The sequence below is a fragment of the Cyanistes caeruleus genome, chromosome 5 (genome assembly GCF_971803275.1).
Source record: "Cyanistes caeruleus chromosome 5, bCyaCae1.hap1.1, whole genome shotgun sequence".
In the NCBI taxonomy this organism is placed as follows: Eukaryota; Metazoa; Chordata; class Aves; order Passeriformes; family Paridae; genus Cyanistes; species Cyanistes caeruleus.
In genome coordinates this window covers 69,266,677-69,280,864 of record NC_141705.1, presented here as the reverse complement: position 1 = coordinate 69,280,864, position 14,188 = coordinate 69,266,677, and the positions used below count along the sequence as shown (strand labels likewise).

General features: G+C 41.1%; 1 protein-coding gene across 1 annotated transcript in view; it reads left to right on the top strand.

The window, feature by feature from the left end:
- Positions 1-1,768: 1,768 nt before the first annotated feature.
- Positions 1,769-14,188, top strand: part of LOC147653218 (uncharacterized) — a 743,504-nt gene continuing 731,084 nt past the window's right edge. Inside the window, exon 1 of the mRNA XM_086890170.1 lies at positions 1,769-3,615. Coding sequence (XP_086746296.1) covers positions 2,758-3,354 — 597 coding nt within the window. The 5' untranslated portion in view covers positions 1,769-2,757 and the 3' untranslated portion in view covers positions 3,355-3,615. The remainder of the gene's footprint in view (positions 3,616-14,188) is intronic.

Here is a 14,188-nt window from a genome sequence, read left to right as displayed (position 1 = left end):
CTGATGAACATTGCTTCTGTCATCAAGTTCTTGTGTTCATACTTTGAACTTAGCTGAGTAATGTTGGTATCAGCAGACTCTACTAAAGCCATGCCTTCCTAATTAATAATGCATTCTTAATAAAAAAAAAAAAATCTATTTCTTCATGTATTTAATTACCTAGTGAGTGTAAGACTGAATGAAGTTAATACCGTGCAGATTTCAAGCAAAACGCTGCTTTTTAATGTGCTTCAGTATAGGCTATGCACAAGTCAATAGACATGATTTTTAAGCTTCAGTTACCTTTCATTACCCTGTGCATATTCAAATTCAGATTGATGAATGCTGAACCAAAAGCAGACATCGTAGAGTTAATTGAAGTTCTTTAAATTCAGAGGCAAACTATTTTCATAGCTTTGTTTTGAGGGTGGGTTGCTTTTGATGTCTGGGGTTTTTTTGGCTAAGGCAATGGCAAACATTTATTTATCCTGCTCCCTCCCCATTTTCCACCATCGTTGTTGCCAGTGATGCCTGCAGTGCTCAGTGGTCAATGACCCTCAGCCAGGGTGAGCTGCAGGAGCCTTACAGACGGGCCTGTTCTTTCTCCCAGTGCTAGAACAAGTGCAACAGCACAGTGCCATTTTGCTAAAAGCTAATATTTTTCCCAGCAGCTTCTTCTCCAGGCAGAATGAAATGCTTTCTTCAAGAGCAACCACATCTTTTCTCTGCCTGAAAGGTTGTGTTTGTTTGGGGTTTTTTCTCTTGCTTTAGGTGAGAGATAAAAAAAAAAATGAAGAGGAAAGCCCAAGGAAATGCCAAAAGTACCACCTGGTAGTAATTTTGTGTGAGTGTCTCCATTTACACTTCAAACTTGCTCTTGGAGAACTTGGAGCTGCATTTAAAATGTATTTTGGTAGGTGGTCAGCTGTTGACTATCTGCATTTCTTCTTCCATTTCTTTTCTGTGCTTGTTTGGTATTGCTGCTGAATGTCCCCAAAGAGTAAAGTGGTGTGGAAGAGTTGAGGAAGCAGCTTTTGAAATTCTAAAGCTGATGTGTAGGTTTTGTTCCTCTTGGATTTTTAAAAGCAGGTATGTCATCCAAGTTAACTTTCTTCAGCAAGTAACAAGATTGTCGTCCTTCCACTGATGCTCTGTATTTTAACAGAGGTATTTGATGGTGCTGGAAAGGAGCAAGATGCAGAATGAGTTTGAGAGAAGTGATTTAAAGTGGGAGCACAGATGGTTGATTCCTAAAAATCAAAAAACGGATGTTTTGTTTTGTAGGAAAATGAAATCTAATCCTATTTGAGGGTCAACAGGATAAATACAAAGAACTAAATACAGATGTAGATACATATATACATATATGCGTATATATATATATATATATATATATATGTATAACCCCGCCCCCCGAAATCTATGAAGCAGGACTGATTGGTGCCATAGCCCAGGCAGCCTGTGGATCTAATTGCCTGCCTGTATTCAGCCCTTGCCTGGATGCCAGGGGAGACGTCTCTGGATTTGTCTCCAGACAGCTTTCCAGGGATGATCCTGCTCCTTTCCTGGTGCCCCAGAGTGCTGCAAGCCCCCCGTCCTGGGGCCATGGTGATGCCTGCCGGGGCCTTTAGGGTCCCCCCTAAAGGGCAGACAGGGTTTGACTGCAAGCTTCCTTGGAAGGTGGAGGCAGGTGAATATTGGCCACCTTCTTCTTTCCCGCTGCCCTCCGTGCTCTTGCAAAGCCTGCTGGGGCACTGGGGCTCTCCATTGCAGGCAGTCTGGAGCTGCCATGCAAAGCCATCTCTCAAGGAGTCCCCAGGTCTCAGGTGCAACCTCAAGAAAATGACACAGCAACGTGTAGAAAACGTGAACTTTATTCACTTGACTACTTCTAAAATCTACAATCCAACGTTACTAGAAGACTATGGGGTAAGAATCTTAAGGCTAAGAAACTTCAATGCTTCAACTGTTTAGAACTGAACACTAAGGGAAAGGTCAACTTCTTGGGGGAAACGTGGTGGGGAATCGAACAACAACAGGGGTGTGGCTAACTTGTAAGGTGGGGAACGTCGCAGTGCCTGGGCTGGGCACTGGTCACCCGTTCCCCGTAAGGTTCTGTAGCTGGAGCGCGACGCTGGAGGTCAGAGCTGTGGGGAGGTGCGGAGTCTCCTGTCACTGCCCTCTTTTGCCGCCATCTTGGTGGTTGGTTGAGGGCTGTCGCGAAGGAGCAGCCGCATCAGGTCGCGGTTGTCCATCAGCAGCTGCATCAGCTCCGTGGGACAGCCCTGTCTTCGATGGCGGCGGGGCCCCGCACGGCCCAAAGGGCTCTGGAGATTCCGCTGCAAGGCAAAGCACAGGGATCCCCATGGAAGAGGCAGAGGGGCAGAGCGGGGCCGGCACCTGTGGGGCTGCCTTTGGCCTGGGAGACAGAGACTCGGGCCCAGTTGGGCTGGGCTGGCCCGGGGAAGAGGCTGCAGCAGGCAGAGCTCTGCCGCCTCTGCTTGGTGCTGTCCATGGAGCTCAGCCCCTGGGCCGCATTCCCCAGCCAGGAGCTCAGGCCCCTTCTGCCGCAGGGCATTGGCCAAAGGGTGCCCAAGAGGCCCTCAAGGTCTGCCCCATCCCGCCTGCCTGACCCCCCACCCCCCTCCTCACCTCTCGCCAGCGTCTCTGAATTCTTTTTCCGAGCGACCATCCCATGGCCATTCCTATGATGAGCAGGTCGATGAGCAGGAATGTCCTGGCCGCCCACCGGATGCGCTCAGGGTCCGACTCGTCCAGATGACAATCCTCCAGAAGCAGAGGAGAGGCATCCGTGCTGCGCTCAGGTTTGCTCACAGGGTCGAGGGGATGAGCCAAGAGCAGCAGCACGTAAAGCTGCAGCAGCGCGGAGGAGCCGTGAGCAGCCATAGTGCTCTGCCAGCAGCACCGAGGCTCTGGGCGTCTCTCTGCGAGCAGCTGTGCCTGGGCACTGGGGCGCAGCAACAGCTGGGGACAGTTGCCAGCCAGCGTGCCGTCCCCAGAGGCTGTGATGTCACAGAAGCACAGAACGCCCTGGCTGCAGAGAGCCCTGAGAGAATGTTGAGTCCAAGCTGGGAGCCATGGCGGCAAGCATGGCCAGCAGAGCGGGGCCCGAGCGCTGCGGCCTGGCTTGCCTTGCACCCGTGCCACAATGATGACTCCAGCAGCCCCTGTCAGGCCATTGCAGTATCTGATGGCCCACGCTGGGCACAAGTTCTTCCCAATGGCCAGCGTAAACCTCCCTTGGCCCAGCTTCCAAGCCTTGTTGGCATCTGCTCTCTCTTGTCCTTGCCCACCTGGCTGGCGCTGCCGTGTTGCTCGCTGGCCTGTCTGTGGGAGAAGAGGCTGTGCCAATGAGTGCTGCTCAACTTGGAGGCCATTCAAAGGAGGATTTGATTGTGCCTGCTGTGGGAAGAAGGAATATGCGTGCACATGGCCACTTCCCATAGGTTTTACCCCAGATTTTCATGAGCAGCTGTCCTAGTGAAAGTCAAGTCTGTTTTAGTGAGTATTTGAGGGCTTCCAGAGCACAGTGCCATCTCAGGGGAATTCTGCTGGTTGAGTTCTACTGAGGCTTTGAGATGAGTTGCAAATCCTGAAAATGTTCTCCTTGCCCAGGTAGTAATTTCACAGTTTAGACTGTGGGGATATTGATTGCTCAGTGTTGAGGACCTCATGTAACTTTCAGCCCCAGAAATTTTCAACCTCCAGTGATTGTCCTTGAGACAAAACCATTTGAAATCTTTTTTTCTGTGGACAGGAATTGCTTCGGTGTTACTTCACATCATCCATTAAAAATTTGATGCCTGGAACAAGTCCCGAGTGCTGTGTGATTTCCTTGGTCGTGTTCCTTGGAATGGCTTCCCCCTCATTTTCTGAAGCTGGCCCCAGAAAGGTCATAGATGGGTGAGAAGTTCTGAAAGGCCAAGTGGTGCAGATCTTTGCCTCCTGTTTCGAGGTCTGTGGTGAGCTGTGAGTCAAAGAGCTGATTTGAAGTGATGGTGAAAACACAATTGAACCTTTTTGCAGCAGGGTGGATGGATAGAAGCAAAGCACAGCACGGCTGGCAGCAGCAAATGAATTAAAATGCATCCCTGGAATATGTTTCTTGGATTGTTCTTCTAGTATTGTGGTAGTAATTCTGATGTCTGAGTAGTGAACAAGCAACAAGTAGTGAACACGTGATTTGTAGTCAATTTTCTATTTCTTATGTAGTGGAGAGTATGGATGCTAGCTTTGGAGCAGGCTGCAGAGAGCTGCAGAAACTGCAGGCCCCATGGCCTATCAGTCCTGCCCGAGAAGCTAGCCTGGGAATTCATAGGAGGATTTCAAAACAATCCTCACAGACAGAAAACAACTGCCAGGTGCTGTTTGTCTGTCCTCTTGTTTTCCTTGCAGGAGAAAGTCAGGGGGGTGGTGAGCCCCGCTGACCAATGATGGTGATGTAGCACTTTACTAAGCAATAAGAGTTTCCTTTCTGTACTTTCCACGTATCTGTCTATTAGACAAGCCTAGAGTAATAAAGTAGAGAAGATTCTCCTGTTGTGACTCCCTTGAGAGTCCATGTCATTCTTTCCCATTTTGTGGTGTTTTTTCTTGAATTTTGTGGGAAACTATGCTGATTTTATGGGGCATTTCTGGAATTTGGTCGAGTTTTCAGAAGATTTAGGGATTTTTGTGGGATTTTTGTGGGATGTTCTGGGAATTGGTGGAGATTTTGTGGGACATTCCTGTGAATTGGTAGGGTTTTGAAATGATTTAGGGAGTTTTGTGGGACTTCTCTGGAATTTTGTGTGTTTTTTCTGGAATTGTGTGGGATTCTGAGGAGACTTGAAGAATTTTGAGGAATTTTTCTTAGATTTTGTGGAAACTTGTGGAGGTTTTGTGGGATTTTTGTGTGATTTTGTAGGATATTGAGGCGATTTAGGGATCTTGAGGGATTTCTCATGTATTTTGTGGGAATTTGTGGAGATTTGGTGGGATATTTTTCTAGAATTTGGTTGTGTTTTGAGAAGATTTAGGGAATTGTGTGGTGTTTTTTCTTGAATTTTGTGGGAAACTGTGCTGATTTTATGGGGCGTTTCTGGAATTTGGTTGAGTTTTCAGAAGTGTTAGGGATTTTTGTGAGATTTTTGTGGGATGTTCTGGGAATTGGTGGAGATTTTGTGGGACATTCCTTTGAATTGGTAGGGTTTTGAAATGATTTAGGGAGTTTTGTGGGACTTCTCTGGAATTTTGTGTGTTTTTTCTGGAATTGTGTGGGATTCTGAGGAGACTTGAAGAATTTTGAGGAATTTGTTTTAGATTTTGTGGGAATTTGTGGAGAATCTGTGGGATTTTACTGGAATTTGGTGGGCCTTTTCAAGGACTTTGTGTGGTTTTGAGGAGACTTGAAGACTTTTGAGGAATTTTTCTTAGATTTTGTGGAAACTTGTGGAGGTTTTGTGGGATTTTTGTGGAATTTTGTGGGATATTGAGGCGATTTCGGGATCTTGAGGGATTTTTCATGTATTTTGTGGGAATTTGTGGAGATTTGGTGGGATATTTTTCTAGAATTTGGTCGTGTTTTGAGAAGATTTAGGGAATTTTGTGTGATTTTTCTTGAATTTTGTGGGATATTGAGGAGATTTTGTGGGATGTTTGTGGAACTTTGAGGGACTTTTCTGGAATTTGGTGAGATTCTGTAGAGAACTGACGAATTATCAGGGGTATTTTCATGTATTCTGTGGGAATTTGTGGAGATTCGGTGGGATTTTTGTGGATTTTGGCCGTGTTTTGAGAAGATTTAGGGAATTTTGTGGGATTTTTCCTGGAATTTTATTGGATTCCGGGGAGATTTTGTGGGATGTTTGTGGAACTTTGAGGGACTTTTCTGGAATTTGGTGAGATTCTGTAGAGAACTGACGAATTATCAGGGATTTGTCATGTATTCTGTGGGAATTTGTGGAGATTCTGTGGGATTTTTTTGGAATTTGGTAGAGTTTAGAGAAGATTTAGGGAATTTTGTGGGACTTTTCTGGGATTTTGTTGGATATTGAGGACATTTTGTGGGATGTTTCTGGAATTTGTTGGGGCTTTTCAAGAATTTTGTGGTATTTTGAAAAGGTTTAGGGAATTTTGTGGTGTTTTTTCTTGAATTTTGTGGGAAACTGTGCTGATTTTATGGGGCGTTTCTGGAATTTGGTCGAGTTTTCAGAAGATTTAGGGATTTTTGTGGGATTTTTGTGGGATGTTCTGGGAATTGGTGGAGATTTTGTGGGACATTCCTGTGAATTGGTAGGGTTTTGAAATGATTTAGGGAGTTTTGTGGGACTTCTCTGGAATTTTGTGGGGTTTTTATGGAATTGTGTGGGATTCTGAGGAGACTTGAAGAATTTTGAGGAATTTGTTTTAGATTTTGTGGGAATTTGTGGAGAATCTGTGGGATTTTACTGGAATTTGGTGGGCCTTTTCAAGGACTTTGTGTGGTTTTGAGGAGACTTGAAGAATTTTGAGGAATTTTTCTTAGAATTTGTGGAAACTTGTGGAGGTTTTGTGGGATTTTTGTGGAATTTTTTGGGATATTGAGGCGATTTCGGGATCTTGAGGGATTTTTCATGTATTTTGTGGGAATTTGTGGAGATTTGGTGGGATATTTTTCTAGAATTTGGTTGTGTTTTGAAAAGATTTAGGGAATTTTGTGGTGTATTTTCTTGAATTTTGTGGGAAACTGCTGATTTTATGGGGCGTTTCTGGAATTTGGTCGAGTTTTCAGAAGATTTAGGGATTTTTGTGAGATTTTTTGGGATGTTCTGGGAATTGGTGGAGATTTTGTGGGACATTCCTGTGAATTGGTAGGGTTTTGAAATGATTTAGGGAGTTTTGTGGGACTTCTCTGGAATTTTGTGTGTTTTTTCTGGAATTGTGTGGGATTCTGAGGAGACTTGAAGAATTTTGAGGAATTTTTCTTAGATTTTGTGGAAACTTGTGGAGGTTTTGTGTGATTTTTGTGTGATTTTGTGGGATATTGAGGCGATTTAGGGATCTTGAGGGATTTCTCATGTATTTTGTGGGAATTTGTGGAGATTTGGTGGGATACTTTTCTAGAATTTGGTTGTGTTTTGAGAAGATTTAGGGAATTTTGTGGTGTTTTTTCTTGAATTTTGTGGGAAACTGTGCTGATTTTATGGGGCGTTTCTGGAATTTGGTCGAGTTTTCAGAAGATTTAGGGATTTTTGTGAGATTTTTGTGGGATGTTCTGGGAATTGGTGGAGATTTTGTGGGACATTCCTGTGAATTGGTAGGGTTTTGAAATGATTTAGGGAATTTTGTGGGACTTCTCTGGAATTTTCTGGGGTTTTTATGGAATTGTGTGGTTTTGAGGAGACTTGAAGAATTTTGAGGAATTTGTTTTAGATTTTGTGGGAATTTGTGGAGAATCTGTGGGATTTTACTGGAATTTGGTGGGCCTTTTCAAGGACTTTGTGTGGTTTTGAGGAGACTTGAAGAATTTTGAGGAATTTTTCTTAGATTTTGTGGAAACTTGTAGAGGTTTTGTGGGATTTTTGTGGGATTTTGTGGGATATTGAGGCGATTTAGGGATCTTGAGGGATTTTTCATGTATTTTGTGGGATTGTGTGGAGATTTGGTGGGATATTTTTCTAGAATTTAGTCGTGTTTTGAGAAGATTTAGGGAGTTTTGTGTGACTTATCTGGGATTTTGTTGGATATTGAGGAGATTTTGTGGGATGTTTGTGGAACTTTGAGGGACTTTTCTGGAATTTGGTGAGATTCTGTAGAGAACTGAAGAATTATCAGGGATTTGTCATGTAATCTGTGGGAATTTGTGGAGATTCGGTGGGATTTTTCTGGAATTTGGTAGAGTTTTGAGAAGATTTAGGGAATTTTGTGGGACTTTTCTGGGATTTTGTTGGATATTGAGGACATTTTGTGGGATGTTTCGGGAATTTGGTGGGGCTTTTCAAGAATTTTTTGGTATTTTGAAAAGATTTAGGGAATTTTGTGGTGTTTTTTCTTGAATTTTGTGGGAAACTGTGCTGATTTTATGGGGCGTTTCTGGAATTTGGTCGAGTTTTCAGAAGATTTAGGGATTTTTGTGAGATTTTTGTGGGATGTACTGGGAATTGGTGGAGATTTTGTGGGACATTCCTGTGAATTGGTAGGGTTTTGAAATGATTTAGGGAGTTTTGTGGGACTTCTCTGGAATTTTGTGTGTTTTTTCTGGAATTGTGTGGGATTCTGAGGAGACTTGAAGAATTTTGAGGAATTTGTTTTAGATTTTGTGGGAATTTGTGGAGAATCTGTGGGATTTTACTGGAATTTGGTGGGCCTTTTCAAGGACTTTGTGTGGTTTTGAGGAGACTTGAAGAATTTTGAGGAATTTTTCTTAGATTTTGTGGAAACTTGTGGAGGTTATGTGGGATTTTTGTGGGATTTTGTGGGATATTGAGGCGATTTAGGGATCTTGAGGGATTTTTCATGTATTTTGTGGGATTTTGTGGAGATTTGGTGGGATATTTTTCTAGAATTTGGTCGTGTTTTGAGAAGATTTAGGGAATTTTGTGTGATTTTTCTGGGATTTTGTTGGATATTGAGGAGATTTTGTGGGATGTTTGTGGAACTTTGAGGGACTTTTCTGGAATTTGGTGAGATTCTGTAGAGAACTGACGAATTATCAGGGGTATTTTCATGTATTCTGTGGGAATTTGTGGAGATTTGGTGGGATTTTTGTGGATTTTGGCCATGTTTTGAGAAGATTTAGGGAATTTTGTGGGATTTTTCCTGGATTTTTATTGGATATTAGGGAGAATTTGTGGGATGTTTGTGGAACTTTGAGTTACTTTTCTGGAATTTGGTGAGATTCTGTAGAGAACTGACGAATTATCAGGGGTATTTTCATGTATTCTGTGGGAATTTGTGGAGATTCTGTGGGATTTTTCTGGAATTTGGTAGAGTTTTGAGAAGATTTAGGGAATTTTGTGGGACTTTTCTGGGATTTTGTTGGATATTGAGGACATTTTGTGGGATGTTTCGGGAATTTGGTGGGGCTTTTCAGGAATTTTGTGGTATTTTGAAAAGATTTAGGGAATTTTGTGGTGTTTTTTCTTGAATTTTGTGGGAAACTGTGCTGATTTTATGGGGCGTTTCTGGAATTTGGTCGAGTTTTCAGAAGATTTAGGGATTTTTGTGAGATATTTGTGGGTTGTTCTGGGAATTGGTGGAGATTTTGTGGGACATTCCTGTGAATTGGTAGGGTTTTGAAATGATTTAGGGAGTTTTGTGGGACTTCTCTGGAATTTTGTGGGGTTTTCTGGAATTGTGTGGTTTTGAGGAGACTTGAAGAATTTTGAGGAATTTTTCTTAGATTTTGTGGAAACTTGTGGAGGTTTTGTGGGATTTTTGTGGAATTTTTTGGGATATTGAGGCGATTTAGGGATCTTGAGGGATTTTTCGTGTATTTTGAGGGAATTTGTGGAGATTTGGTGGGACATTTTTCTAGAATTTAGTCGTGTTTTGAGAAGATTTAGGGAATTTTGTGTGATTTTTCTGGGATTTTGTTGGATATTGAGGAGATTTTGTGGGATGTTTGTGGAACTTTGAGGGACTTTTCTGGAATTTGGTGAGATTCTGTAGAGAACTGACAAATTATCAGGGATTTTTCATGTATTCTGTGGGAATTTGTGGAGATTTGGTGGGATTTTTGTGGATTTTGGCCGTGTTTTGAGAAGATTTAGGGAATTTTGTGTGATTTTTCTGGGATTTTGTTGGGTATTGAGGAAATTTTGTGGGATGTTTCTGGAATTTGGTGGGGCTTTTCAAGAATTTTGTGGTATTTTGAAAAGATTTAGGGAATTTTGTGGTGTTTTTTCTTGAATTTTGTGGGAAACTGTGCTGATTTTATGGGGCATTTCTGGAATTTGGTTGAGTTTTCAGAAGATTTAGGGATTTTTGTGGGATTTTTGTGGGATGTTCTGGGAATTGGTGGAGATTTTGTGGGACATTCCTGTGAATTGGTAGGGTTTTGAAATGATTTAGGGAGTTTTGTGGGACTTCTCTGGAATTTTGTGTGTTTTTTCTGGAATTGTGTGGGATTCTGAGGAGACTTGAAGAATTTTGAGGAATTTTTTTTAGATTCTGTGGGAATTTGTGGAGAATCTGTGGGATTTTACTGGAATTTGGTGGGCCTTTTCAAGGACTTTGTGTGGTTTTGAGGAGACTTGAAGAATTTTGAGGAATTTTTCTTAGATTTTGTGGAAACTTGTGGAGGTTTTGTGGGATTTTTGTGGAATTTTGTGGGATATTGAGGCGATTTAGGGATCTAGAGGGATTTTTCATGTATTTTGTGGGAATTTGTGGAGATTTGGTGGGATATTTTTCTAGAATTTGGTCGTGTTTTGAGAAGATTTAGGGAATTTTGTGTGATTTTTCTGGGATTTTGTGGGACATTGAGGAGATTTTGTGGAATGTTTGTGGAACTTTGAGGGACTTTTCTGGAATTTGGTGAGATTCTGTAGAGAACTGAGAAATTATCAGGGATTTTTCATGTATTCTGTGGGAATTTTTGGAGATTTGGTGGGATTTTTGTGGATTTTGGCCGTGTTTTGAGAAGATTTAGGGAATTTTGTGTGATTTTTCTGGGATTTTGTTGGGTATTGAGGAAATTTTGTGGGATGTTTCTGGAATTTGGTGGGGCTTTTCAAGAATTTTGTGGTATTTTGAAAAGATTTAGGGAATTTTGTGGTGTTTTTTCTTGAATTTTGTGGGAAACTGTGCTGATTTTATGGGGCATTTCTGGAATTTGGTCGAGTTTTCAGAAGATTTAGGGATTTTTGTGGGATTTTTGTGGGATGTTCTGGGAATTGGTGGAGATTTTGTGGGACATTCCTGTGAATTGGTAGGGTTTTGAAATGATTTAGGGAGTTTTGTGGGACTTCTCTGGAATTTTGTGTGTTTTTTCTGGAATTGTGTGGGATTCTGAGGAGACTTGAAGAATTTTGAGGAATTTTTCTTAGATTTTGTGGAAACTTGTGGAGGTTTTGTGGGATTTTTGTGTGATTTTGTGGGATATTGAGGCGATTTAGGGATCTTGAGGGATTTCTCATGTATTTTGTGGGAATTTGTGGAGATTTGGTGGGATATTTTTCTAGAATTTGGTTGTGTTTTGAGAAGATTTAGGGAATTTTGTGGTGTTTTTTCTTGAATTTTGTGGGAAACTGTGCTGATTTTATGGGGCGTTTCTGGAATTTGGTTGAGTTTTCAGAAGATTTAGGGATTTTTGTGAGATTTTTGTGGGATGTTCTGGGAATTGGTGGAGATTTTGTGGGACATTCCTGTGAATTGGTAGGGTTTTGAAATGATTTAGGGAATTTTGTGGGACTTCTCTGGAATTTTCTGGGGTTTTTATGGAATTGTGTGGGATTCTGAGGAGACTTGAAGAATTTTGAGGAATTTGTTTTAGATTTTGTGGGAATTTGTGGAGAATCTGTGGGATTTTACTGGAATTTGGTGGGCCTTTTCAAGGACTTTGTGTGGTTTTGAGGAGACTTGAAGAATTTTGAGGAATTTTTCTTAGATTTTGTGGAAACTTGTAGAGGTTTTGTGTGATTTTTGTGGGATTTTGTGGGATATTGAGGCGATTTAGGGATCTTGAGGGATTTTTCATGTATTTTGTGGGATTTTGTGGAGATTTGGTGGGATATTTTTCTAGAATTTAGTCGTGTTTTGAGAAGATTTAGGGAATTTTGTGTGATTTTTCTGGGATTTTGTTGGATATTGAGGACATTTTGTGGGATGTTTCTGGAATTTGGTGGGGCTTTTCAAGAATTTTGTGGTATTTTGAAAAGGTTTAGGGAATTGTGTGGTGTTTTTTCTTGAATTTTGTGGGAAACTGTGCTGATTTTATGGGGCGTTTCTGGAATTTGGTTGAGTTTTCAGAAGATTTAGGGATTTTTGTGGGATTTTTGTGGGATGTTCTGGGAATTGGTGGAGATTTTGTGGGACATTCCTGTGAATTGGTAGGGTTTTGAAATGATTTAGGGAGTTTTGAGGGACTTCTCTGGAATTTTGTGTGTTTTTTCTGGAATTGTGTGGGATTCTGAGGAGACTTGAAGAATTTTGAGGAATTTTTCTTAGATTTTGTGGAAACTTGTGGAGGTTTTGTGGGATTTTTGTGGAATTTTTTGGGATATTGAGGCGATTTAGGGATCTTGAGGGATTTTTCATGTATTTTGTGGGAATTTGTGGAGATTTGGTGGGATATTTTTCTAGAATTTGGTCGTGTTTTGAGAAGATTTAGGGAATTTTGTGTGATTTTTCTTGAATTTTGTGGGACATTGAGGAGATTTTGTGGGATGTTTGTGGAACTTTGAGGGACTTTTCTGGAATTTGGTGAGATTCTGTAGAGAACTGACGAATTATCAGGGGTATTTTCATGTATTCTGTGGGAATTTGTGGAGATTCGGTGGGATTTTTGTGGATTTTGGCCATGTTTTGAGAAGATTTAGGGAATTTTGTGGGATTTTTCCTGGAATTTTATTGGATTCCGGGGAGATTTTGTGGGATGTTTGTGGAACTTTGAGGGACTTTTCTGGAATTTGGTGAGATTCTGTAGAGAACTGACGAATTATCAGGGATTTTTCATGTATTCTGTGGGAATTTGTGGATATTCTGTGGGATTTTTTTGGAATTTGGTAGAGTTTTGAGAAGATTTAGGGAATTTTGTGGGACTTTTCTGGGATTTTGTTGGGTATTGAGGACATTTTGTGGGATGTTTCGGGAATTTGGTGGGGCTTTTCAAGAATTTTGTGGTATTTTGAAAAGGTTTAGGGAATTTTGTGGTGTTTTTTCTTGAATTTTGTGGGAAACTGTGCTGATTTTATGGGGCATTTCTGGAATTTGGTCGAGTTTTCAGAAGATTTAGGGATTTTTGTGAGATTTTTGTGGGATGTTCTGGGAATTGGTGGAGATTTTGTGGGACATTCCTGTGAATTGGTAGGGTTTTGAAATGATTTAGGGAGTTTTGTGGGACTTGTCTGGAATTTTGTGTGTTTTTTCTGGAATTGTGTGGTTTTGAGGAGACTTGAAGAATTTTGAGGAATTTTTCTTAGATTTTGTGGAAACTTGTGGAGGTTTTGTGGGATTTTTGTGGAATTTTTTGGGATATTGAGGCGATTTAGGGATCTTGAGGGATTTTTCATGTATTTTGTGGGAATTTGTCGAGATTTGGTGGGATATTTTTCTAGAATTTGGTCGTGTTTTGAGAAGATTTAGGGAATTTTGTGTGATTTTTCTTGAATTTTGTGGGACATTGAGGAGATTTTGTGGGATGTTTGTGGAACTTTGAGGGACTTTTCTGGAATTTGGTGAGATTCTGTAGAGAACTGAGAAATTATCAGGGATTTTTCATGTATTCTGTGGGAATTTTTGGAGATTTGGTGGGATTTTTGTGGATTTTGGCCGTGATTTGAGAAGATTTAGGGAATTTTGTGTGATTTTTCTGGGATTTTGTTGGATATTGAGGAGATTTTGTGGGATGTTTGTGGAACTTTAAGGTACTTTTCTGGAATTTGGTGAGATTCTGTTGAGAACTGACGAATTATCAGGGGTATTTTCAGGTATTCTGTGGGAATTTGTGGAGATTCGGTGGGATTTTTGTGGATTTTGGCCATGTTTTGAGAAGATTTAGGGAATTTTGTGGGATTTTTCCTGGAATTTTATTGGATACCGGGGAGATTTTGTGGGATGTTTTTGGAACTTTGAGGGACTTTTTAGGAATTTGGTGAGATTCTGTAGAGAACTGACAAATTATCAGGGATTTTTCATGTATTCTGTGGGAATTTGTAGAGATTCTGTGGGATTTTTTTGGATTTTGGCCGTGTTTTGAGAAGATTTAGGGAATTTTGTGTGACTTTTCTGGGATTTTGTTGGGTATTGAGGACATTTTGTGGGATGTTTCTGGAATTTGGTGGGGCTTTTCAAGAATTTTGTGGTATTTTGAAAAGATTTAGGGAATTTTGTGGTGTTTTTTCTTGAATTTTGTGGGAAACTGTGCTGATTTTATGGGGCGTTTCTGGAATTTGGTCGAGTTTTCAGAAGTGTTAGGGATTTTTGTGAGATTTTTGTGGGATGTTCTGGGAATTGGTGGAGATTTTGTGGGACATTCCTGTGAATTGGTAGGGTTTTGAAATGATTT